Source organism: Rhamphochromis longiceps, linkage group LG13 (assembly GCF_057381845.1).
Source record: "Rhamphochromis longiceps isolate RC_006_pf linkage group LG13, R_longiceps_female_GT1.1, whole genome shotgun sequence".
NCBI classification, from domain to species: domain Eukaryota; kingdom Metazoa; phylum Chordata; class Actinopteri; order Cichliformes; family Cichlidae; genus Rhamphochromis; species Rhamphochromis longiceps.
The window spans coordinates 39,185,268-39,211,247 of record NC_140569.1 but is presented as its reverse complement, the minus strand read 5'-3'; the positions used below and the strand labels follow the sequence as shown (position 1 = coordinate 39,211,247).

General features: G+C 42.2%; 1 protein-coding gene across 4 annotated transcripts in view; it reads left to right on the top strand.

Annotated features, from left to right (window-relative positions):
- The window catches only part of piezo1 (piezo type mechanosensitive ion channel component 1 (Er blood group)), a 95,359-nt gene that overhangs the window by 22,365 nt on the left and 47,014 nt on the right, over positions 1–25,980 (top strand). For 3 of the 4 annotated variants that reach the window (XM_085427221.1, XM_085427220.1, XM_085427217.1), the window contains exons 2-18: positions 2,160–2,255; positions 4,659–4,824; positions 5,981–6,122; positions 9,756–10,002; positions 10,712–10,925; positions 13,663–13,834; positions 14,549–14,647; positions 15,631–15,697; positions 17,121–17,230; positions 17,307–17,386; positions 17,884–18,064; positions 19,326–19,431; positions 20,038–20,219; positions 20,375–20,523; positions 23,863–24,021; positions 24,402–24,505; positions 24,904–25,070. In XM_085427221.1, the coding sequence (XP_085283347.1) occupies positions 2,160–2,255; positions 4,659–4,824; positions 5,981–6,122; positions 9,756–10,002; positions 10,712–10,925; positions 13,663–13,834; positions 14,549–14,647; positions 15,631–15,697; positions 17,121–17,230; positions 17,307–17,386; positions 17,884–18,064; positions 19,326–19,431; positions 20,038–20,219; positions 20,375–20,523; positions 23,863–24,021; positions 24,402–24,505; positions 24,904–25,070 (2,441 nt within the window). The remainder of the gene's footprint in view (positions 1–2,159; positions 2,256–4,658; positions 4,825–5,980; positions 6,123–9,755; positions 10,003–10,711; positions 10,926–13,662; positions 13,835–14,548; positions 14,648–15,630; positions 15,698–17,120; positions 17,231–17,306; positions 17,387–17,883; positions 18,065–19,325; positions 19,432–20,037; positions 20,220–20,374; positions 20,524–23,862; positions 24,022–24,401; positions 24,506–24,903; positions 25,071–25,980) is intronic. The other variant, XM_085427219.1, reaches the window with a different exon arrangement.

Genomic DNA, 25,980 nt, shown 5'->3' with positions numbered 1-25,980 from the left:
GTGTCTCGTGGAGGTCTGGATCGAGCCTCTGGGGTCCCCTTTGTTTGAAAATGGTGGCTCCAGTCTTCAAACAGGTGGACCAGAGAGTATGCTCCAATTATCATCCAATTAATGGGAAATTCTATTCGAGGGTGCTGAAGGAGGCTCTGGCTGGCAACTGGGGGCAAAGGAAAAATAAATAAATAAAAATTGGATCCCTAGTTCCCTGGGATTAATTACAGCAATAATTGCAGGACGAGCAACTCCCACCCGAACACTGTGGACGCACAAATTGGATTTGTAATTTTTTTTCTGTTTCTCTGCTCATTCTTGCCTTGTTGGATTATTCCGAGGAATTGGCTCCCTTCCTATCAACATGTATCTACATGCAGCAGAGATGATCGTGTTGGTGGCCAAGGTGTTCCCACTCTCTCCTCTCGAGATCAGCTTTAGCTTTGTGTATTATTATTATTACATCACTCTCAGGGTTCTTACAGGTTACTCTAGCCTTAAAAATGAACAGGACTTTGGAGCCTATTTTTCCAGGCTGCTAAATTTGAACCTAATTAGTTACAGGATGCATGGATTTAGAGGTGAGCTGCTGTTACCGGGTGTGGGTGAAGGAGGGGTGCTTGACCCCAAGGCCACCCTGGCGAGGGTAAACAGGGCTGTGCGCTGTCAGAGGAGAGTAGTCCCTTTACCGTTTTGCTGCTATCCCTCTGTAACAAAGCATCCCTAACACTCGCCTCCACCCACTCCACCCTGTTTGCGCTCTTCTTCATCTCTCTTGTACACGGTCCTTGCTTTTGATAGTAAACAACAGTACTTAAAGTCATCTACCTTAACTACCTCTGCTTATTTCATCTTCACTGTCAAACCCGTCTCTCTCTCCTCTTCTTTGTAACACACAGCTTTGATAAAACAAACACAACTGGTTCTCAGCTGAATTAGTTTTTTCAGTACATATGCAGCTATTGTTTAAACGCTGAGGGCTTTTTTTGGTTATGAATAGTCTCGTTATAAAGAATAAAGCCTTGCTGCTCAACAGTCATTATGATAATGCTTTAGTTGTTATCTGAGTATTTGCATTTTGTTTCTAACTATACACCACATCAGGAGATTCAAACAAGCTAACTGAAGTAATTCAGCTTTGAATCTAAGAATGTAACGAAGGTATTGCAAAGCTATTCACGAGTGTTGAATCTGGTAGCTTTTCACTGTAACTCCAGCAGATTCACAGAGGTCTTGGTGCAAGTAAAGTATGCCCCCACCAGTGGGCTGAAAATACTCAGCAAAGAAGAAAAAAGAGTCAAAGCCTTAATCACCATGTTTAAGGCGAATAATATACCTTTGCAATTCTCGACAATATTCCTAACTGATCGTGATCATCTGCAGGACATGAGAAATGAATATCTTTTTATAATACTTGTGCCAAAAACGCAGTTACAAGATGCTGGCTCCGCCCCCCACTATGTCAGATTGCAGGGACAGTGTGAATGACTCAATTACATTCTCAATACGTCTTAAGAAGAATGTTTTTGCCAAGCTATGGTGCGAGTGGGTCAATTTTATGAAGCCTCTTCAACCAGACTTTAGAGGCTTGAGTGCTGTGTTTTATTTCCTGTTGAGTTCTACGTATGACATTGTTGCCTTCTCTCCCCATGTGCTTTTTGTCTGTTTGTTTGGGGCATATCTGGATGTTTTGTTTTTGATGTACTATGTGTTATACTCCACTTTGTTTTGAAAATAAAAAATAAAAGTGGCTAAATCAACTGTGTTGCCTGTTTCTGCAAAGAAAGCTCAGTAACACAGAAAAGGCCTGAGACAGCAGGCAACAACTTAAAGTGAGCAAAGTGATTCCAAAATGTGTTTCAGGTTAAGACAAATGGCCGTAATTCATAAGCAGTTAATGTGATCGTTTTGTTAAACCTCTTGAATTAAAGCGTAAAGTTTTCACTTTAATAACATGTTGATTGTTTGATGAGTAAAAACAATATGATCACGTGTAAAAGGTTTCTCTCTGAAATCCAGACCTGACATTACATCAAAATCCAGTTCAAATATGGGTATAATTTGAATATTTATCAGAATCGTTTTTCCTGAGATGATTCCATAGTAAGATGATCTGTGTAAAGATGTGCCCACACTGCTGTTTGACTGCGCTGTTTCTGTCTTTGCAGCTTGTCTTTTTCGCCTCAACATCCTGTCATTGGTTTACTTCTTGTACCTGCTGCTCTTACCGTGGTTCCTGTGTCCCAACAAACACACCATCAAAGGTAAGACCATCTGTGTTTTCAGGTCCGACCTTTTATGCATTTGAAACCTGCTTTTCTTTAAGCCGTCCATCCATCCGGGCCGCGAGGGCAGGAGCCTTCTTTCTAGCTTATCCAAGGAACGCCAGGGTGTTCCCAGGATAGCCGAGAGGTTTAATCGCTGCACTGTATCCTGGGTCTGTTCAGCTGGCTCCTTTTGATGTGGAGACGTGGCGGCTCCACTCTGAGCCCCTTCTGAATGGCCGAGCTCCTCACCCGGTGTGTAAGGGAGAGGCCAGCCACCCTGTGAAAGCTGCTTTTCACGCTTAGATTAGATTAGATTAGATAGAACTTTATTAATCCCTCGGGTGGGTTCCTCTGGGAAATTCGATTTCCAAAAAAGCACAGCACCGACAGAAGTTACAGAGTTACACACCCCAGCACACCACAGCATAGAAAAGTACTCCAGCAACCACCGACTGGTAAAACATCCTCAGGAGCTTCCTGCAGATGTTAAAAGACCTCAGCCTCCTGAGGAAGTACAGTCGGCTTTGGGCTTTTTTATACAGGTGCTCTGTGTTGCATGACCAGTCCAGTTTATTGTCCACCCACAGCCCGAGGTACTTGTACTTGTTGACCACCTCCACCTCCTCCCCCTCTATCTGAACCGGCAGTGGACCTGCTCTGGACCTCCCGAAGTCCACAACCAGTTCCTTAGTCTTTGAGGTGTTGAGTTGCAGGTGGTTTGTGTGACTCCATGCGACAAAGTTCCTCACCAGACTTCTGTACTCCTCTTCCTGATCATCCCAGATACACCCCATGATGGCTGTGTCGTCCGCAAACTTCTGAATGTGGCATAATTCAGAGTTGTAGCAGAAGTCAGAGGTGTACAGGGTGAAGAGAAGAGGGGACAGCACAGTTCCCTGTGGTGCTCCTGTGCTGCTGACCACTGTGTCAGACGTGATGTCACGCTTGTGTCCACGAGCTCGTTGTTTTGGTCACTATGCGGAGCTTAGGACCATTTTTGTTCTCATGATTCATCAAGTAATGCTACTGACCAGCCAATCAGTGGCAAATATTATTCCTGTGGTGAGAAGTTCTTGTCCTTAATGTCATGCGTTTAGTGAAAAAAGAATCCACTGGTTCATATCCTGTTCGATTTCCGGTTTAAAAACATAGTTTTCCTGGCAGTAGTTAAGATGACTTCATAGGGTTTGGAGGTTCTTGTTCTGGGGTGCGTGATTTTGACTTTTTCAGTTCAGGAGAAAAGCAGTGGCCTATTTATGATGTTATTCTTTTTTAAACCTTACAATGTAAAGCAAGAAGCTCTGTGACTGAAATGTTTTTGACTTTATTCTGTTCTGTGTCTGTCCATGACTCACTCTAGCTGTCCATTAGTATCCATTTGATCAAACATTGTATTGTTGCCATTTTTTATGATATAATTTTGTCTTTAGCGAGTTGAGTGATTTCATCCCGTAGTTTGTGAGAGCAGTCGAGTGCTTTGTTTACATACAGGCCTTCCTTAAGAATCATTCTGGGCCCTCTTCTCTTTTCCCTGTATATCCATGATTTACCGCCTGTGTGTTGTGGAGATGGTCTTCAAATGTATGACGATGATATTCGTATATTAATTTTTCAAATAGAAATGGTGTCAAACATTTAGCACGCGGAGAAACTACTGAGTAGCATTTCTTATAATGAAACTTCAGCAAAATGAACACGCCTGCCACATCATTTGTCATTTTGATTTTGGGATGTCTTTGAATTCTGAAGGTTGAGTAATGAATCAGTAATGAATCCAATGTCTACAGCTGTGTGCACACTGGGAGTCGTTTGCAGTCATGTGGCAGTCAGAGACTACAGAAAGTCAATGATGTCTTCAAGCAAATAAAGGGCGAAATAATCACTGACACTGGGAAGTGTGGGCATGGGCAGGAACCAGGCTGAAGTGACTACCAATGAGAGTGAAGTACACTAATGATTGACTTGGTAGTAAACGCATTAGAGGGTCAGCTAGTCATCTAGAATGTCCACAAATGACCAGCTATCAGCTTCAGAACGATGGCTGACGCACAAATTGCTTCCAGTGTGGATGCAGCGTAAGCACTTTCATTTGAAGGACCAAAACACTTTGGTCCTTCAAATGAACAGGTACAAAAAAGAAACCAAACACATCAGACATCGCAATAAAGCTATTGCCAAATAAAGGTAACCTGAAGAGCAGTGAAATTGAGATGATTTACAAGGATCTTCTAACATTCACACACACTCAGTCACACACTCAGTCACACTGGGGGCAGTTCAGGATTCAGTGTCTTGCATATACTTATTCCATGTCTGTAAAATAAAGATTTATTTATTTATCTTGGTTTTATTTATGCTGCATTTAACCATTTCTGTATCTCTCCTGTCTTTGCCTTTTAGGTCACACAGGACGCTTTATCAGAGCAATATTCTGCACCAGTCTGCTATTTGTACTGGCTCATATCTGCTTCCAGACAGTACTATACACATATCCTCCTCTCAACACTGCAATAGGTGATAACTGTTCACAATGGAATACCATAAGCAGACATATAGGACTGTCAAGGTATGTAACTATGTATCTAATTCCATGAGTTGCACCATGTATCCCTGCCAGTGTCACTGATGGGCTGATTGTGGGAAATAGTAGGTAAATGTAGCCTACAAGTAAATGCAAAGCCTCCCACCGCTCTCTCCTTGTCTCCTCACCCTCAGCCAGTGGTGGAGAGGGCTGCCTCCTCCCTGAGCCTGGTTCTCACACATGTTTCTTTGTGAAAAGTTATTTTTTCCTTTGCACTTGCTCACCGGGGGGTCACAGGATTGTTTGGCCTGTCTCTGTATTATTTTAGCACCTTTAGATGAAAGTTGTTGTAAGTTTTACACTATATAAATAAGAGAATTAAAAATAAATTGAACTGAATAGACACCTGAGGAAGAAAATACTGAAATTAAGATGCTTATTTTAAAACACTGCCATTAATACTTTTTCATTTGAACATAGAGCTGTACATTAAATCACATTTAATTCAGTTTACTTTAATGAAAGCGCCTTTTGCATTTAAACCATCTTAATCAACCTTATTCCCATTGTTAGAATTGCACACAGGTCTTCAAGGTCCTTGGTAACTAACGTCTTGGAGAAGTTGCAAAGCTTCTACGAACTTTTTGTGCTTTCCCAAACTCATGCTATGATAACGATTAGGGACCAGAGCACCTTCTTCCTGTCAGTGTGCATCTATGTCACATGGGCCATATGCTGTTTTTGTAAAGCTGCAGATTAAACTGATTCGATTAGTATGAACTTGGCAGGAGGCGACCTTAAATCTATTTGCACGAGTGCAACCTTAAATTCACTATTGCCTGTATACATTCATCTTTTAGCATTCTGTATTTATTTGGTCTTCTATTAGCCACGTATCTAACTTTTTGCTTGATTTGCAGTAATGTGTCAAATAACATTTAATAATAATAGATTGGATTTATATAGCGCTTTTCAAGGCACCCAAAGCGCTTTACAATGCCACTATTCATTCACTCATTTGAATAAATCAAGTGTTCCCAACAGGACTCTGGATTGTAATGGTATCCATACATCCACCATGCAATGTGGATATATTTTGTGTATGATATCTCTGAAATGTTTTACATGAGTTGAGATAAAATGAGATATACTTTATTTATCCTATAATTGTAACAGCCTTACATGTGTACGTGTGTCATAGGCTTCCCTTGGAAGACCCTTGGAAAGTGGCACGTCTCCTGTGCCCAGACCTTGGTGTGTGTATACTTGCATTGGTAACAGTCATCCTCTGCAGCAGATTGGTCAGGAACAGAGAAATGGTGGCTGCTGCCAACATTACATCGGTGAGTCTCTTTGCATATGTTTAAATGTGTATCTTTATGACAGGAAACCAGCAGTGTGGTTGTGCTGAAATCAAAGAAGTCACAAAATTACACATAAAAACTATATATGGTAGATGGACAATCACTAGTGCATGCAGCAAGGAGAAGGTCAAAACAAAACTGTGTTGTTGTTTTTTGTCTTTTAGCATCATAGCAGGTTCTAAAATGATTGAAATACAACCTCAGAGGAACAATAACACGTCATTTTTTAATCAAAAGCTGAAGTAGACTGTGTGAAAAATGAAGTCCTCTTACAAATTGTTGATACTCACACACAACTGAGTGTGCTAATCCGTGCCTCACCAGATCAAGTGCATGGATATTACTCAGTGAAACCAATTCCTCGAGTACAGTACTACTCAAAAGTCTTGAGACTGTTAGGTGACGGCTGTGTGCAAACAGGAATAGGACCCAAGATGCAGACTCCGGAGACAAACTTAAACCAAAACAGCTGAACGCAAACATAACATAACTGGGAAAAACTGAAAATAAACTAACACCGGTGGACTGGCAAAACACACAGCAACGTAAACGGTAGATCGCGACACAGACACAGAGAAACACAGGGCTTAAATACACAGAGGAAGCAATCAGGGAATGGGTAACAGGAGGGAAACACAGCTGGGGCAAATCAGAACTGACGAGACCAAAGAAGCGTAACTGAACACACTGAGATAAGACACAGACCTTCAAAGTAAAACAGGAAATGCATAACACAGACTGAACAAAGAGACAGGCTCATATGCAGGCACTACAAAGGGAACAGAGACGTGGGAACAGGGCAGACACAAAACACTGACTGAACACGGGGATATAGGAACTTAAGATACACATAGACGCGAACTAGACAAGGGGATGCAGGTGATAGGGGAGACAGAGCAACTAAAGAAGACAGACCTAAGCCATAAGACAGAACTCAAAGAAACCAAAAACTAGACAGTATAAATAATATCATAAACTCAAAAACCCTGGGTCGACGACCCAGGCATCCTAACAGAGACAGCTTTCAATTCTTTATATGTTGCTAGAAAAATGGGTAATGGGTACAGCAATTTATCAAAACATTGTCAAACATACAAACAAATACAGCAGATAAGGCAAAGACGAGGGGTGTGCAATTCTTACTACCTGGAACGTCAATATTTGGTATGACCACCTTGATTCTACAGCACAGGCAGTTTTCTTATCATTTATTCTATTTCTGAAGTCTACTTAAACTTTATTTTTTTCTATAACTATAATTATTTTCCAGCCAGTCAGAATTTTTGCACACTGAGAGCAGATGTGTGATCTGAGCAACAGGGGCTGTTATTGTGTGTGTGGATGGATAATAGCCAACACTGAAATTCATTTCTTGCACACAGAAATGAATTTTGTTTGCACAAATTAAACTTTTCTTCTCAAAATACAGCATTTGTTCTTGCAAATTATTTACTGCGCTCAGAATAGAGGCACAAAAATAACGCCACAGTTTTTGAGTTTTCAAGTAAAATCTTACAAATCTAAGGGGGGACATCTCATTGTTGATCTCATTGTTGATCTCATTGTTGCTCACTAACAACTCAGTGTCCCAGAGGTTTAACTGACTTGATGCTGTGCTCTGAATACATGTTCCTTTCATCTTATTGAGAAGTGTAACACATGTTGTAAATACATAATCTTACTAGCAAGGACTACTTTCTTCTTTGAGAACAATAAGCCTTAAATCACTGGTGATCTGAAAAAAAAAAAGCCTAATTAAAAGAAGGCTGGCTTCTACAGAGGAGGATTAAGGTCTCTGGAAAAAGTCAGAATTCTGACTTTAATCTGAGAATTCTGGAAAAGAAGAAAAAAACAGTGGCCCTAATCCTCTTCCGTAGCTTTCAGGTCTGGGGGCAGGGAAGAACTGGAAAGTGCAGGACGGGCTGCGGGTGAATTCACAGAAATGCAAGAATTCCTACAGAAGGAAGCTCGAGGGCAAACTCGAGCAGAACAACAGGAGGGATGGGTGGAGTGAAGAAAATCACTGGGTTTAAGGTGACAGATGGACAGCCATCACTGCAGTGGGCAGCCTGGAGGGGGTGAAGAGCCATTCATTCAACAGGTTTAGGTTCAGCTCTCTGCTACACACTTGTTTGGGTGCAGTGCAGGAGCGTCTCACAGTGCCGTCTCCAGTCCCGATCATCTCGATGCCTCAGATCTTCACTACAGGTCATGCCATCTACAGAAACACTCTAATAATTCTGCAGTGGTTACATGTATTAATTAAGAACAGGGGGAGGAGTGGATGGTTTAGTGAGGTGGTGTGGGAGAAATCACCTGCTTCTGAATGTGAATAGGGGGGCTCTGGGAGGACAGTCCATACCCGAGAGTGTGTGTTTTTTCAGGAATGCTGTGTTTGGGACCAATGTCATGTTGAAAAATAAGCTGACATGACAGCATCATGTCAGATGCTTTCCACATGGCATTGCAGGTTGGATCAAAATATGATGGTACTTGAAATTGAGCCTCAAACCATGACGGCGCCTCCACCATGTTTTACAGATGGCTGTAGACTCACTGTTGGATCTCTCCTGACCAACCATAACAATTTGAACCAAACTTTTTAAATGTGTATTCATCCATCCATCAGACTTGTTGCCACTGATTTTCACCTGGTTCTTCTGTGATTGGCGTAACTCTGCCTATTGTTTTCGTTTCCTTCCTTAAACTCCTAAGACCCGAACTCTTTCACGCCATGCAATTTTAAATCTCTTTGCGATTTGGGCTGATTCGGACCCGATGAATGAAAAAACAAAGAATCATCTTTTTACCTGATGTCGTTTCTGGTGATGTTGTGCAAAACTCTTTATTTGTTGTCTGAACACAGCAGCATTTTTCCTGAGTACAAAAACAAAAAGAGAAACAACAGTTGTGCCCCTTTGAGCAATATAGCTAATTTGAGGTGCTGCTAACAGTTGCAGGAAGACGTAACAAAGTAAAAAAAAGTAAAAGATTTCTGAACGTCGCATAAAACATGAAAACTTTCGGTCCAAAGCTGCTACTTCAAACATGGGAACATGTTCACACCTATATGTGTAACATTTTCTATTGTGGTCTAACAACCTGAAATGTGATGTCCACATTTAAGAGGTTAAGAATTCCTTCCTTTTTACCCAGACCATTTCTCTGAGACTTCAGTGAACAGTACACGAGTTTCAGATACTGTTCATCTACTGCAGTTTTTATTTTTTAGGCCTCACACCTTTACTTTTGCCGTATGTTTGTCCACTTGCCACATATTGTTACAACGCACCAGGTCAAGATATGAAAGATGCGTTCTTTTGTAAGCAGCCGATGTCTAAAGAAAACCTCTGAAATGCACCCAGAAAGCATTACAAAACATCATGAAATAAGGATTGGCTCAAGACTTTTTGCACAGTAATATATATTCAGATTTCGACATTTATTTCATCAGATTTTTACATCAGTAGATAATCACACAGTGAGCTGAGAATGTGTCCGCAGAAATAAAGTGTAGGATATTAGCTCCAGCACTACTCCTGTAACCGAAGGAATCCTCTGGGTGATGTAATTTACAAAGCATGTCTTTCTTTTCATTCCTACACATCATAGCTAGAACATAATTCAACAGACGACACAGAAGACGTTGGGGATGATGATAACAGTGACTGTGATGATGATAATGAAGAAGAGGCAACAGGAGAGGAAGATGAAGAAGAGAGGTCATTAGCTGGTGATGCTGATGAGGTTTCCACAGTAACCAGAGCCAAGCAGTTGGCTGAGCAGCTGAAGGCTACAGCCCAGAAAGTTCTGCGGGACCTGGGGAGGATCTTGGCGATTAGCCTGCTGGGTCTTGCTGGTGAGATCTTAGTGTTGTTTTTTGTTACTTTTTATTACCCCCTCATCTGTAAAAGGCCGATGGGGTGTTGTCGTCACCCTGCTGTGCGAGCGGGCTACGCGGACACCCAAGTTTGTGGACACGATAACTCGAGAATGAAGGGACGTAGATTTCAAATTGATACCATAGGTGCAGGTACCAGAATAATACTTGCGGCAGTAATACTTACTGCCGCAAGTATTATTATCTTTTTGCCTGTCTCAAATAGCAAGAAAAAAGATTGACAGGAGATTTGGAAAAACAGGGAAAATAAGAATAAATGTCGAAATGCTCAAGAAAGAACTGAAAGCAAAAACGCAGCCGAAATACGACTGATGTCTTTTACATGACGACATTTTGTTTGTTTGCCCAGACAAAAGCTGCAAGTTGGTTTTGCTTCATTGTAACGTAAAAAAATCAAAATTCTAAAGGAAATCCACGTCATCTCATGAAATTCTCGTTCATCAACATAGTCAAACGGTGAAAATCTCCATCATAAATGACCAAATCACCATCTGACTCATGACAAAGATTCATCTGGATTTGCGTAAAAGTTGCTCTTTAAGAAATATTGTGTTTTTCCTTTAAGACACAAAGGAGCATAAAACTTTTATCAGGCCCACTTTGTTTGTACTTCATTTTCTGGACCTTTGTGTGCACTGCATATAAACCTCTGACCTTTTCTTTATAGGGATCACACTGCCATCTGCCTTCTCAGCCATTTACTTCCTGCTTTTCATTGGTATTTGCACTTGGTGGGCATGTCATCTTCCCATCAGCCACCTGGGTTTCAATGCGCTGTGTGTGATGGTGGGCTTCTTCACTGCTGGCCATATGGTGTGTCTGTATTTATACCAGAGTCTGCTGGCCCAGGCCCTGTTCCCCCCACAAAGCCTGTGGGCCAGGTAAGTCTTCATAATAACAGATTATATGCATATGCAGAATTGCAGGGGACAGCGACCCTTTGGTTGCATCATTTCATACCGTGCATGGTTATTCAGCAGATTTCAACAGAAATAGATGCCACATGACCGCAGGCAAAAGTGCTATTTCATCAGTGTTGCAGGACATGTAACTTGGGGGAAAAGAAACTCCAGTTGACATGACGAAACCTCTGGCAGTGCCAGTTTTTGGCCTGATTATTAAAGGCCGTGTATACGTCTTGATACAGTTGGGTCAATAATTTATTGCACAAACAGATTTGTAAGAGTGGATTTTACTGTCGAGATATAACTGAAGTGCAGACTTTCTAATCTAAACAAATAAAAATATTTGAATTCGTTGTTTAACAGTTTATTTGGGTTTCAGCTCAACACTGGTCTCTCTCCGGTGCGGTCGAATCACTTTGAGCCTCACATTTAAAAAGAAATTCCCTGTCGGCCTTTTGTCCAGTTATTTTTGAGCCTCTGATATTTTTGAGCCTCTGTTTAAAGCAGCTTTAATTCCTCAACAGATAATCCAGAATTTGGGTTAAATCCCTTAAATTAGAGCTGAAAGGCCACACTTGGCTCACGATTTACAGATTTACAGAGGAACAAGACAACGTTTTGCCGTTGGTTTTAACATTTGAGTAATAAAGACCCCATCTTTGTGGTGAAGTGACTGTGAGAGGCCAGTATTTAAACACATATAATTCAGCCTACAACAACAAAAATGTCATTTGCTGTGCCTTCATGCCTGTAAACCCTCCTTAATTGTATCAGTACACATATCTGTGGCTATGAAATTTCTCTTTCGGGTCAACTATTCAAGTTTACTGACGAGAAACGAAATGAACGCAGTGTGACTGTGCTGGCATGAGAGGCATGAGTGGAATGAGCCTCCACTGGGATTTACGGTCTCTCTTCTTCTCAGTTTCTTCCTCATGACGTCACGGCCCTCTTGGCAGGTTTCTGTATCGGTATCACTTAGCCAGCTGTTCATCAGTCAGCCTAGTCGACGTTTACCCAGCAAACATACTCCACTGTCATAAAACTGAGTCTGTGTCTCTTTAGTGAAGCTGACGGGAAAATAGTCAAATGTTCAATGTAGATAATGTAGATGTGTGATTATTATTATTAGTACTTTAAAAGAACTCTTAGCCTTTTTGATATTACTGTGCCATGTCCCAGGTGTCAGCTGATCCTAAGCTTCACACTTTGTTTGATCACGTTGGAACATGTTTGGTATCATCAACATAAAGATGAGTTCAACTCTGAGCTGTGATAAAAAAAAATGATTAGAATTGTGATGAAGGCACAGCTATGGGAGCCCGTTTCCGCCACTAAATAAAAACAAAACAGCTAGTATGCATAACTCGAAATTTCGAGTTATTTTCTTGAAATTTAGACTTACTTTTCTCGAAATTTCGAGAAAATAACTCGAAATTTCGAGTTAGCTCTGCCAATCAAAAATATGTGTGAATGAGGTCGCTTTCTTGTTACCCAGAAGCATATGGCGCAGAGGAGCGCGCATTCAAAAACGGATCCCAACAAATTGGCGCTTTGGCGAGTACGTTTGCTGATAGTAACACCGTGTGATTCAGCTAATAACAGGGATTTCATCATTTGTGAAGCCAGGCTGAAAACACTCAGCAATCTGTGCGACTGGATGTAATACAGCTTAGCTGTAGCATTTGTAGCTGAGGCTTCAGCTTCTGCGTAATGAGGAAATCATGTCAAATTTCGAGTTACTTTGAGTTAATATGTCGAAATTTTGAGAAAATAACTCGGAATTTTGAGTTATGGATCCTTTTTTTTTAGTGGCGGAAACAGGCTTCCATACACAGCTGTTGCATATGACTGAAGTGCGTCTGTAACGTGGATGGTGACAGAAATAATACGATTCTGTTCCTTCAATTTGTTTACTGCATGTAACACAGGTCATGCAAATCTGTGACCCAACGTACTTGTACTTATTTTCATTAGTGATGAAAGACACGTTTCCAACTTAAAACCCCCAAACAAACAAACAACCCCCCAAAAAACGTGTACTAGTGTATCCCACCAAAGATTTGAAAAAGCTTTCTTCTTTTGTCATTCAATTCAAAAAGGTTATTCATTGTTCAGTACACATTTTGAGTTCGTGCTTGTTCAGTGCACACAAACACAATCATAGGAAAGACTGCTCATTGGATTGTTGAGATGATGACTCGCCGAGCCACAGACGCACATTGCTGGAACAAAGCATATCAATGGAAAGTTGACTGGAAGTGAGACTCCTGAGACGACAGTCAAGAAAACCCACCGAGAACCCTGCAGGGAATCTATTGTTGTTGTCAAGAGGAGAGGTCAAGGGTCGGACTCGAACTCCGGCCACTGTGTTCTAACCATGTAGTACGTGGTGGCCGCTCACGCTAAACCAGCACCTGTGAGAAGCTGCGTGCATGATTTTAGTGAGCTGTAAGCTGTAATCATCAAAGTTAAAACAAAAGAACATCTGAAATACTTCCCTTGCAAACTTTACTGAATTGCCTGATGCTAATCGTACTTTAGCATTGTGGCTACGACTCTACATCTTTGCTTTGCTATGTCTATGGTGCCGGATTTTCACTGATCACACCTGATCATAATGTTCTAGATCCTGACACTTGGTCACAACAGTATTAGTAAATCAATTAACACAGGTCTATTCCTCGATTTCTTTCTCTTTTTTTCTGCCTAGACTCTTTGGTCTGAAGGACATCATCATACCAGGAAACTGCACCCTGCCCTATGACCTCAATCTGAACAGCAGTCATGACTGGCCAGTTTATGTCAACCCAGGAATCCTCTTTTTGCTCTATACTACCATAGTGACTGTTCTCAGAACAGGACGTCACGGAGGCTCTAACGCGGTATCTCCTCACTCACTCTTTTTATATTATAACATACAGTGGGGCAAAAAAGTATTTAGTCAGCCACCGATTGTGCAAGTTCCCCCCACCTAAAATGATGACAGAGGTCAGTAATTTGCACCAGAGGTACACTTCAACTGTGAGAGCCAGAGATTTTCCTTGTTTGAGGTGACCAAATACTTATTTTCCACCCTGATTTACCAATAAATTCTTTACAAATCCTACCATGTGGATTCATGGATTTTTTTTTCACATTCTGTCTCTCACAGTTGAAGTGTACCTCTGGTGCAAATTACTGACCTCTGTCATCATTTTAGGTGGGGGAACTTGCACAATCGGTGGCTGACTAAATACTTTTTTGCCCCACTGTATCTTTATATTCTCTTAGTACTGAATGTGCCCCCACTGGCTTTTCTTTGATAAAGTATTTAAACATAATGGAAAGCTTTGTTATCGTATCAAATCTCACATACTGAAACAGTGTTTATACAAAAACCCAAACATATTGATATTCAAAATATAAAAACAAACATAATAAAAATAACTCTTTTATTGAAAAGATTTTTTACGTTAGGGAGACGTAGGAGAGCAAAGAGGCCCAGGTGGGTTTAACATGGCACAGACTCTGCAGCTGATGCACTTTTGTAGCTGCCACGTGACTTTTGAAAAACTGTATCTTCTGAAATCTTCTGAGGGCTTGTTCTTTTTCTGCAGGAAAAGCAGCAACAGGAGAAAAGACGCGAGAGGAAAGAAGAGCTGGTGGAATTACAGCCTTGGAATGAACAAAAAGACGACTATGAAGACGACACACAGGTAGATCATTTCTATTGGCTGTACAAAAGGCTCTATTTGGATTTATTGCCTACGGCTGATATTTAAATAGAGATTCTTCTTCTCTTCTGTGTTTTTATATCGTACTAAAGAAATGCTTGTCTATCTTCACTATATATCCAATTCAGTTTCAGTTGTATAGACCCAAAATTACAACAGCAGTCGCCTCAGGGTGCTTTATGTTGTAAGGTGTAAAATATATTGTAATGGAGTTCCACAGGGTTCAGTGCTGGGACCAGTTCAGTTTACATTATGCATGCTTCTCCTAGGCAGTATCATTAGTAGGTATAGCATACATTTTTACTTCTGTGCAGATGACAAACTGAGGTTCTTGTACTTGGCTCCAAAAATTCGTAGAAATACAGTGTCTAACCAGATTGTTACCCTGGATGCCATTACTTTGGCCTCCGCTAACACTGTGGAGTCATTTTTGACCAGGACATGTCCTTGTTAAATCTGGGACTAGTTTCTTCGATTTTTGTACAACATCTCTAAAATTAGAAACACCTTATCTCAGAGTGATGCTTAAAACCCCAGTTCATGCATTTATTACTGTTAGACTGGACTATTGTAATTCATTATTATCAGGATGTCCTAAAAGCCTTCAGTTGATCCAAAACGCTGCAGTAGCCTATCTCCCTGATCAAGCACTGCTAACTTACTTGTGGTTCCTAGGATCAAACTTTCCTTTTTGCTAAAGCATATAGCTGAGGCTGGATCAGGTGACCCTGAATCCTCCCTTAGTTACACTGCAATATGTTAAGGCTACTGGGGGCTTCCCATGATGCACTGGGTGTTTCTTCTTACTCATACCAGTATCGACCGTGCTGCTCTTTGTGCTGACATCCAGATAGGGCTGGAACTATTTAATATTTAAAACTGTCATATACCCTCCACATAAGTACAAATAAACATCTCTGTGTGTGTGTGTGTGTGTGTGTGTGTGTGTGTGTTCTGTGTTTCAGGTCGTACTCTTGTCTGTACCAACAGAAAGCGGAGGGACTGTGACCGAAGACAGTCAGCCCTATCTCGGTACCAGCTGCTATTTTTCACAGAAATGACTAACCAGTATAAGTCACCCAGTATGAAAGTGTGTCAGAAAAGAATCAAACAGTGGACAGCCGTTATAGGCCTGACTGGAGGACATCGATCCGACAGCCTGAAGTGAATCATTTATGATGTAGCGCACAAAAGTGAACGATATTCTGTGGACATCACTGACTTTTTCAGCTTAATTGAAAAACAACATTTAATTGTCTTTGAGGACGTACACATAGAGTATACTCAAACCAAGAAACGAGTTTTAATGGATGAAAAACATGTCACTTATAAGTACACCCCACAGTTATCTGGGATCAGGGGTCTCAGGTTTGGTGCCAGTGAATATCACCCCCTTATGACCTCAGCCATACATAAATGACCATAAGTCCTGTGACTGAGATACTTGCTTCCTGCAGCTCTAGCATAACTCAGTCTAACACGAAGGACCCCAGACTCAGCCAGAAAGCTGCCATCATGGCAGGTTTACATTTACAACATGCTCACACGAGTGCGCTGGTCCGTGCAGCCAAACAGTGTCTGACTTTTCAGCACGGCTTCACCTCTACGTGTCCACTGAAACAGGAGGCAAAACCACACAATTACTGTCAAAGGTGTGCTGACCAGCCTCCACTGGCACTGCCCCCTGAACCCACCCCTCCCCTGCAGCTGATCCTCAGACCACATCCCGCCACATACCCACGTCCCCCAACTTAGGCAGGGGAGCCATCGAGCTTCTGCTACTTGCCCTTGGTTTAATCCAATGTCATAGAAAAAAGAGCAGTGCCTGAGCGGTTCAGGGGCATGGTATAAGCACCATATTACCTGCCCCGCATCCATCATCCGGCAGTCCAGACGAAGGTGCCCCGGTTACCCACATTTCTAACTTTCCTGCCCTGGCACTTGTGCGGCTCCCGGTGAACGGGATACAGCATCCGTAGCCACCGGGACCTACTGGGAAATGGGACTGGCTGGCTCTTCCCTGCTGGCTGCTTGGGCTCTCGCAGGGACCCTGGTGCTTTCAGGCGATCCTTTACCAGGATTACAGCCTGTTTCTCTCCAGGTGTTTTTGAGTGGCTGCTGCCTGCTCCCGGTGGATCACTGTGAGCTCCACCACCATCGTGGTTAGCACCTCCACCGGTCGAGGCTGTCGCAGGCCTCACACTGATGCACTGGCGAACTCAGGTTTCAGTGATGCTTTGACACCCAGATTTTAGGAGCTGGGGATTAAGTCTCTGAACTTCTAATTGGTAGACAACCTGTCCACCTCCTCCACGTCCTCCTCCTCCTCCTGTCCACCTCCTGAGCCACAGCTGCCTCTAGAGCTGTAATATTGTAGTTTCTCGTTTTACCTCAACAAATGGTTGTTGGAGGTCTAACGCAACATTGTGAACATGAATATGATTCTTTTCTTTAGGTGCAGAGGCGAATGTGGCCTGCAGTGGGAAACGGGGTGAAAGCCCATTCTTCCTGCTGGGAAGAGTGGTCATGCAGCAGAGTTACGTCTGTGCTCTCATAGCAATGATGGTAACCATGAAGTTCTGTTCAGACTCGTTTCAGCAGCAGCGTCACAGACTTTCACACACAGTCACTTTGTGTCCAGGTTTGGAGCATCACATACCACAGCTGGTTAACCTTTGTGCTGCTGCTGTGGGCGTGTCTCATTTGGATCCTGCGTGCGAGGTACTGTTACCACACGTTTGTTACACATCTGTGACAGAACAAGTCAAGCGTCTGCTGCCTGGTTATTGTGTGTAAACATGTTCATTGATACTTCTTAAATATTTATAAATGTAACAATGTAAATGTAACACCTGTAACACCCTCTAGAGGTTAAAGAACTCAATACTTACTTAATCCTGACGGTGCATCTGTCAGACCCTGATGAAGACTTGGATCGGTCTTAATCAGGTCTGGTTGCTTCCAAGAATGCATTTTTATATAAATTGATCCCAAACAGAGTGCCTCAGCAGCTCCTCTTTGATATATTAAAAAAATCATTGATTGTGGATTTTGCTAATAATAACTGATCATTAAGAAGAATACAGATATTGTAGGGAAAAAATACATCACACAACAATAATTATTAATTGCAGTGTTTTTTAACTGTTGTGCATTTAAAATTGTTTCCCAGTATTTTAATAGTCTGATTGAGTTGGGGGCGGGGTCTGTGTTTTCAGGCGACATGCAGCCACATTGTGCTCGCCATTCATCCTGCTCTACGGCTTGGCTCTGTGCTGTCTGCAGTACGTCTGGGCCATGGAGCTTCAACCTGAGCTGCCCACCACAGTGGGAACCATGAGCCTCGGACAGCTAGGACTGAATAGAACCCAGTACCCCTGCCTCAGACTGGGAGCTATGGTAAGAAGAGAGCATATGTGACATGATAACGAAGTTATGAAACTGTGACGGACTGTAACATTCAGCAGGATGTTTACCCATAAATATGTGTTTGGCTTTACTTATTGGTCTGTACAGCTCCTAGAAGGTTAAACTGTCCAGTTCTCACCATGTGCTCTCGAACAACAACAACAATAGCAGAGCTGGTTTCTCAGATCATTTCTACATCAGATACTCACTGATGTTGGTCAGAGGCTGAATGTGCAAGAACTGCATCTCGTGTTCCTTTAAACCACAGCACGAGGGCCTTCACCGCTAATTCTTAACCTGACTTGATCTAGTAATTATAAAAGTCCACACAGTGAAACAGAATAAAGACACGACTAACAACAGATGAAGGATGAAAACAGCTTCATCACTTTGACAGCAAGTGTGCTGCAAATGCAACACGTGTAACATTAACAGCTTGGACGCTGCAGCTCCGCTTGTGTCTGTTTATTCTACCACAGAAACCTTTGAGCACAGTGATGCACAGAAACACTGCAAACATGAACAAAAACATCAGTGTTGGAGGGAACACAACACAGTAACACAGACAGACGTACTGCTGCTTAGCCAAGAGCCAGCTGTTGGTAAATAAGCTGAAATATGACATTTAGCTTTGAGTTGGATAATATTTCTAATCGAATCTGAAGGCGCTCGAGGGAATCGCCAAACAGTCCGGAGACGTGTCAGCCAGTAGCTTTGGCTGCTTTCTCACCACAGAGCTGACGTTTCATGACTAACCTGGTTTGGTGACTGGACGTTGTGTTGAGCACATTCAGCCCCTCCTTGGGCAAAATACTGAACCCCTTCATTGATCAGAGTGTGACAGAAAATACTTAGGGTATAGACTACAGTGATGTATGAATGTGTGTGTCCGTGCATGAGTGAGGCTGGTAGCAAACAGCACTTTGGAGTCTCAACATTGTTTTCCTTTCAGTGCCCAGCATTGGGCAAAGTAACACGGATCATCCCGTTGTTGTTGTGCAGCTTGGCTCATTTTTGTCTGTTTGGTTACGTTGTGTGTAGTTACTGCACAGACCGTTGTTCTCTTTCACTGCTTTGTCTCGTGTGTATTTGGTTTTATTGTTGATTTGCTGGATGCTCAACAATGATGTTTTGCATGAATTTGCAAAGTAAAATCTCGCTGCTGGTTGCGTTTGTACTTTTGTGTATTCTGCGTGTCTTAAAACTGAACTTGTGGTCTTCATGTTCGTCTTCTTTCCCTCTGTCTCTCCAGCTTTTATTTACCTTAACCTTTTGGCTGTTAGTACGTCAGTCAGTGAAGGAAAACTTCAGCAGGAAAAGGAAAATAGCCACACCACTACAGGAAGTCACTACAGGAGGTCAGAATCACACACACAACTTCACACTGACCTGCTGAATAAATGAAATGATTTAGGTTTGTTTTCATATCAGTGATTAGATGTTAAAAATTCTGGTAAAATAAGATGTACTGTGTTTATCCCAGAGTTGGGAAATTCCTTTATTGCAGTCCTTAATTATTAAGTGAAACACATCAAAAATACAACAAATAGCTCAAATAGGTAGAATCGTACAATGTGACAGAACAAATGTCATAAAAAAGTTAAAAACAAAACATTGATTCAAACTGGATCCTGATAATCAACGATGGATTACCACTAAAAGTAACAGACACACCCCGACATCACAAACACTCCAGTTCCTCTGGCAGTCTGAGTGAGGTCTCGATCATTCAGAATGTTCATTTTCCAGCACTGTGTGTGGGAGGTTATGCATTTCCATCAAGCAGAATACTGCAGTATACTACGACACCACCGATGTCTCTCTTAGCTTTTCATGTAGCCGCAGCTCTGCAGCCGTCTCCTCTGACAGGTCCCGTTCAGCCCGTGTGGCGGCAGCGTGGTTCTCCATCGTTACTGTGCTGTACACCTAACCTCGGTTTCTTCCCAACATCTCGTCCTTATTAGACGAGGAGGCTGGTAATGAATCTGTGCTGAAGGTTCTGGGAGGCATGGTGATGAGCTGCTATGCCAAATACTGGATCTATGTCTGTGGAGGGATGTTCATCATGGTGTCCTTTGCTGGAAAACTTGTTGCATACAAGATCATCTACATGCTGCTGTTCCTGCTCTGCATGTGCCTTTATCAGGTATGCACACATGTCGTAGACATCATCATGCCAAATAAATGGCTTCTGGCCCTTTTGTGTTAAACTGTGTTAAAACGCCTCCTCGAATGTTTCGTATGTCATAATAAGTAATTTTAAAAATCTCTTTTAACTCGTAACTTGTTCCTATTTTTCAGGTTTACTATTCTCTGTGGAGGCGCCTGCTGAAGCTCTTCTGGTGGCTCGTTGTGGCCTACACCATGCTTGTGCTGATTTCCATCTACACTTACCAGTTTGAAGACTTCCCTGGATACTGGAGGAACTTGACTGGTTTCACAGAAGTACAGTACGTGCTTTAACTAAAGCTTTTTTAATCCTGTCTGCACCGTTTACGTGCCTGTATGTATGTGTGTGTATATATATATATATATATATGTGTGTGTGTATATATATGTGTGTGTATATATATATATATATATGTGTATATATATGTATGTGTATATATATGTATATATATATATATACAGTGGGGCAAAAAAGTATTTAGTCAGCCACCGATTGTGCAAGTTCCCCCACCTAAAATGATGACAGAGGTCAGTAATTTGCACCAGAGGTACACTTCAACTGTGAGAGACAGAATGTGAAAAAAAATCCATGAATCCACATGGTAGGATTTGTAAAGAATTTATTGGTAAATCAGGGTGGAAAATAAGTATTTGGTCAATAACAAAAATACTTTGTAACATAACCTTTGTTGGCAATAACAGAGGTCAAACGTTTACTATAGGTCTTTACCAGGTTTGCACACACAGTAGCTGGTATTTTGGCCCATTCCTCCATGCAGATCTTCTCGAGAGCAGTGATGTTTTGGGGCTGTCGCCGAGCAACACGGACTTTCAACTCCCGCCACAGATTTTCTATGGGGTTGAGGTCTGGAGACTGGCTAGGCCACTCCAGGACTTTCAAATGCTTCTTACGGAGCCACTCCTTTGTTGCCCGGGCGGTGTGTTTTGGATCATTGTCATGTTGGAAGACCCAGCCTCGTTTCATCTTCAAAGTTCTCACTGATGGAAGGAGGTTTTGGCTCAAAATCTCACGATACATGGCCCCATTCATTCTGTCCTTAACACGGATCAGTCGTCCTGTCCCCTTGGCAGAAAAACAGCCCCATAGCATGATGTTTCCACCCCCATGCTTCACAGTAGGTATGGTGTTCTTGGGATGCAACTCAGTATTCTTCTTCCTCCAAACACGACGAGTTGAGTTTATACCAAAACGTTCTACTTTGGTTTCATCTGACCACATGACATTCTCCCAATCCTCTGCTGTATCATCCATGTGCTCTCTGGCAAACTTCAGACAGGCCTGGACATGCACTGGCTTCAGCAGCGGAACACGTCTGGCACTGCGGGATTTGATTCCCTGCCGTTGTAGTGTGTTACTGATGGTGACCTTTGTTACTTTGGTCCCAGCTCTCTGCAGGTCATTCACCAGGTCCCCCCGTGTGGTTCTGGGATCTTTGCTCACCGTTCTCATGATCATTTTGACCCCACGGGATGAGATCTTGCGTGGAGCCCCAGATGGAGGGAGATTATCAGTGGTCTTGTATGTCTTCCATTTTCTGATGATTGCTCCCACAGTTGATTTTTTCACACCAAGCTGCTTGCCTATTGTAGATTCACTCTTCCCAGTCTGGTGCAGGTCTACAATACTTTTCCTGGTGTCCTTCGAAAGCTCTTTGGTCTTGGCCATGGCGGAGTTTGGAGTCTGACTGTTTGAGGCTGTGGACAGGTGTCTTTTATACAGATGATGAGTTCAAACAGGTGCCATTCATACAGGTAACGAGTGGGGGACAGAAAAGCTTCTTACAGAAGACGTTACAGGTCTGTGAGAGCCAGAGATTTTCCTTGTTTGAGGTGACCAAATACTTATTTTCCACCCTGATTTACGAATAAATTCTTTACAAATCCTACCATGTGGATTCATGGATTTTTTTTTTCACATTCTGTCTCTCACAGTTGAAGTGTACCTCTGGTGCAAATTACTGACCTCTGTCATCATTTTAAGTGGGGGAACTTGCACAATCGGTGGCTGACTAAATACTTTTTTGCCCCACTGTATATATAAGGTGTGGCATGTCAGTATTCATGCTGTTCAATCAGCACCTTGACATGCCACACCTGTGAGCTGGATTGTCATGTTTCGGCTGTGTGGCAGGCAGGAGAGGACCCAAACGCAAACTCACAGAGACAAAAGGTAAACTCAAAAAACACAGCTTTATTGCTGGCGTGGAGTGGGACACGAAAAACAATACAAAATAAACTAAACTGGGAAAACTAAAGCACAGGGAAAAATCACACAGCTATGATGGAGACTACGACACTGACAAAGAGAAACACAAGGCTTAAATACACAGAGGGATAACGAGGGAATGAGACACAGAAGGGGAGCAATCAGGCTGGACGAGACAGAGACGCAAAACTAGAAACACTCACATGAGGCATGGACCTACAAAGTAAAACAGGAAACACACTGACTGAATTCTAAACATGCAAACTTAACAGCAACAGGGGAGACATAACATGGAACACAGGGAAGCCATATGACAAAGCCAAAGAGCAAAACCTAAGATAACCATAACTGAGATCTAGGGAAACACGAAACAGTACCACAAAGGACTCAAAACATAAACCATGATATAAAAACACGAGATCTCTCCAAAATGAAACTGGAAACATGAGAGGCAGACATGACAACATAAGACAACAGACATGAAACACACGAAGGGCAAGGGAGACTTCACAGGGGTTGAAAACACAAGAGGGAACTAATAAGCAAATGAACATAGGAGACCTGATGAGCTTAACATACTATAAACATCAAAATGAACTAAAACTCAAAACACTGGGTCCTAAGACCCAGGATTGTGACAGGGATGGATTAGCTCAGCGAAGGAGACGTTCTCACTAACACAGATTTAGACAGATTTGTGGACAACATATGGAAGTGATGGATCTTTAGTGTAGTAGAAAATGTTTCAGAGCTTTGAGTTCAGCTCATGAAAAACGGGAGCAAAAACAAAAGTGTTGTGATTATATTTTTGTTCAGTGTAACTCAGTTTTTGTTTATACATATATATATAAAACGTGTGAATTTTGATCTTATGTACTGTATATAATAAATAAGCATGAAATCCAGAAAGCTAAACAACATGAGGTGGTTTGTTTACGAGCACGATCTAAGTCAAAGTTGTAATTGATACGTGCTTAAATTTACACAAAATGTCAGAAATCATGAAACATTTTTGGTAAAAATGTTTCATGATTTCTGGGGTGTGTTGGGCCATTTTTGACACAAAACAGAAGAAACAAAACTTTCTGTCCACGTCGCTGTCTCTGTCACTCCCAAAACTTTACCCTCTTCCTAAGCAGCCACAGCTCATGATTTTTTATTGGTCGATATGCTACATTTTTCCACCAATAGGAAAGGGCTGGCATTTCTTTTCTTCTTTTTTTTGCACTGTACTTAGAAAATGCTTTTTCCCCGTTTCTTCCCGCATGAAACGTGACGATAGTATTCAGCAAACCCTCTAACACGCACCCTCATTCCACTTCCAGAGTGTAGCAATCAACCACAACCTGTGCTGAAATCTGAAATGCCCACGGTGTTGCTCTGTCATCCTCAGGCTGGCAGCGATCGGCCTGGAGACCTTTGCTCTGTCTGAACTCTTCACTAGCATTCTGATCCCCGGCTTCTTCCTGCTGGCCTGTATCCTACAGCTGCACTACTTTCACAAGCCGTTCATGAGAATCACTGACCTGGAGCAGATCACGCCCATACACAGGTAACACCTCCTGCTGCTGCTCATGACATGTAACAGCAGAATGTCTTTGCTTTTCTTCATAGTACAGTGTTAATACTGTTGTCGGACGCTGTCACGTCTTAAGAAGCTACCCAAGTTCGTTTTTACGTCCTGTGTGGAGTTGCTGGGCTGGACAGCTCTGTCCTCGTGCTGGAACGGTTAAACATTTGAACCTGGTTTTAAATATTTAGAAAATGTAGAAATGATCAGAGGACCCACAAACAGCTTCGTTGTCCCTGAAATAAGTTGGGTTTTCATTCAGTTGTTGGTCACGCTTGGTTTTTACATGGAGTGACACCCACCACCACCTGTGTTGCGTTATAAAGAAAGGTGATGTTTGTGCTTTGGTCTAATCTTCTCAGAAAAAAGCGCAGCGGCAGGGCAGACCAGACTGGCTCTGCTGAGGTGCAAACGAACCATGACGAGGACCTTGTTGCAAACGCTGATGATGACTCTGAAGATGAAGGTAAAACAAAACCTTCAGGTTTCTTATAATTATGTAAAAGTTGCTTTCTAATATCATATAGAACTATGAGGCTGTTACATCTGAAGAGACAGCAACCGACTGCTAATTGATCATCGGGTTTATTAAGCTGTTTGTCCTTGAATGGGTCACTGGTCCCATTCATTCTGTCTTACTGGTGTTGATGTTCCAGAGCTTCTCGTCATTAGCTCCTCTCTCTTACTCGCAGCGGTCCTGAGGTTTGAGATTACACTGTGTGCCTGTCCAAGAGAATCAAATCCTAAACATTCCCATTAAATCAGAGGACTGAGCAGGCAGACTGGATGCACTGGAAATATACCTTTTAATTTAAGAAGTCATCCCAGTCAGACTCACAGATGTTTGTCTGATTTCTTCATTAGTGGAGCTGATGCCTAGTAAATGGGGTCTGGTGATGGACAGGTTACTGGATCTTTCCAGAAGATTCTCTGACATTCTCACCACAATTCAAGAGTTTCTCTGGAGGCTTCTGGAGCGTCACATCCTCAAGATGGTGGCCTTCTTCGCTGTATGGGTCGCCCTCGAAGAGGTACGGCAACGACTGAAGCATCAAGTTATTGTGTTGTATCTTTATTTTGAACATGTTACAACAACAACACAGAAAAAAGAGACAAACAAACAAAGGAAAACAAAACAGTAATAATTATAAATCACCTGCATGTCTAAAAAGCAGCAGGATGAGCTTATTTAATCCCGCCCCTGCTCTTCTTCCTGTTTATGGCCTATCATCATTACAAATATACTGAGACATACATAAGCATGCTTGTGCAGCCGCACACACTCTTATACACACATCCCTGTAGTGGGCGATCCACCCGGTCCAGCCCTCCCTCCTCTCTGTACAACTGGTTCATGCTGGGACGTTGCTCCGGTTCTTCACTCCACTCAGAGAGGCAAACACCTCGTAGTGTTGGACGGATACAGGGATGTTTGAAATTGAATTCCCACATGCATTATCCAAGCATGATGAGGAATATTCACCCAGCTGCACAAACTGTTTCCTGTCAGTAAATCCTTTTTCACTCAGCCCCCGATCCCATACTGCTCCAGTTTATTAATAACATGTCGTGATTGATTGCATCAAATGCCTTCTAGTTATCGAGGAATAATCCGGCTGCATACTGTTTCTGATCTATAGCATTTATGATCTCCTCGATTTATTCGATTAACGGCAGTGATGATGTTTTGATCTGAGGCCACACTGACTGTCAGAGTCAGTTCTGTTTCTCTGAGATTAGATATTAGCTGTCACTGTCCCATATCCTCCACTGCAGATGATGAATGTAGAACCACAGCGGCCTGTAAAAGTTAGCAGTGAACTCACCAACAAGGAGACATTACTTGGCTTCAAAAGGCGTCATTCAGCATTTCATACAAAACCCTCACGCTGGTCTCAAATCTAAGAGGACCATTTATGCTCGAGTTCACAGTTCAAACCT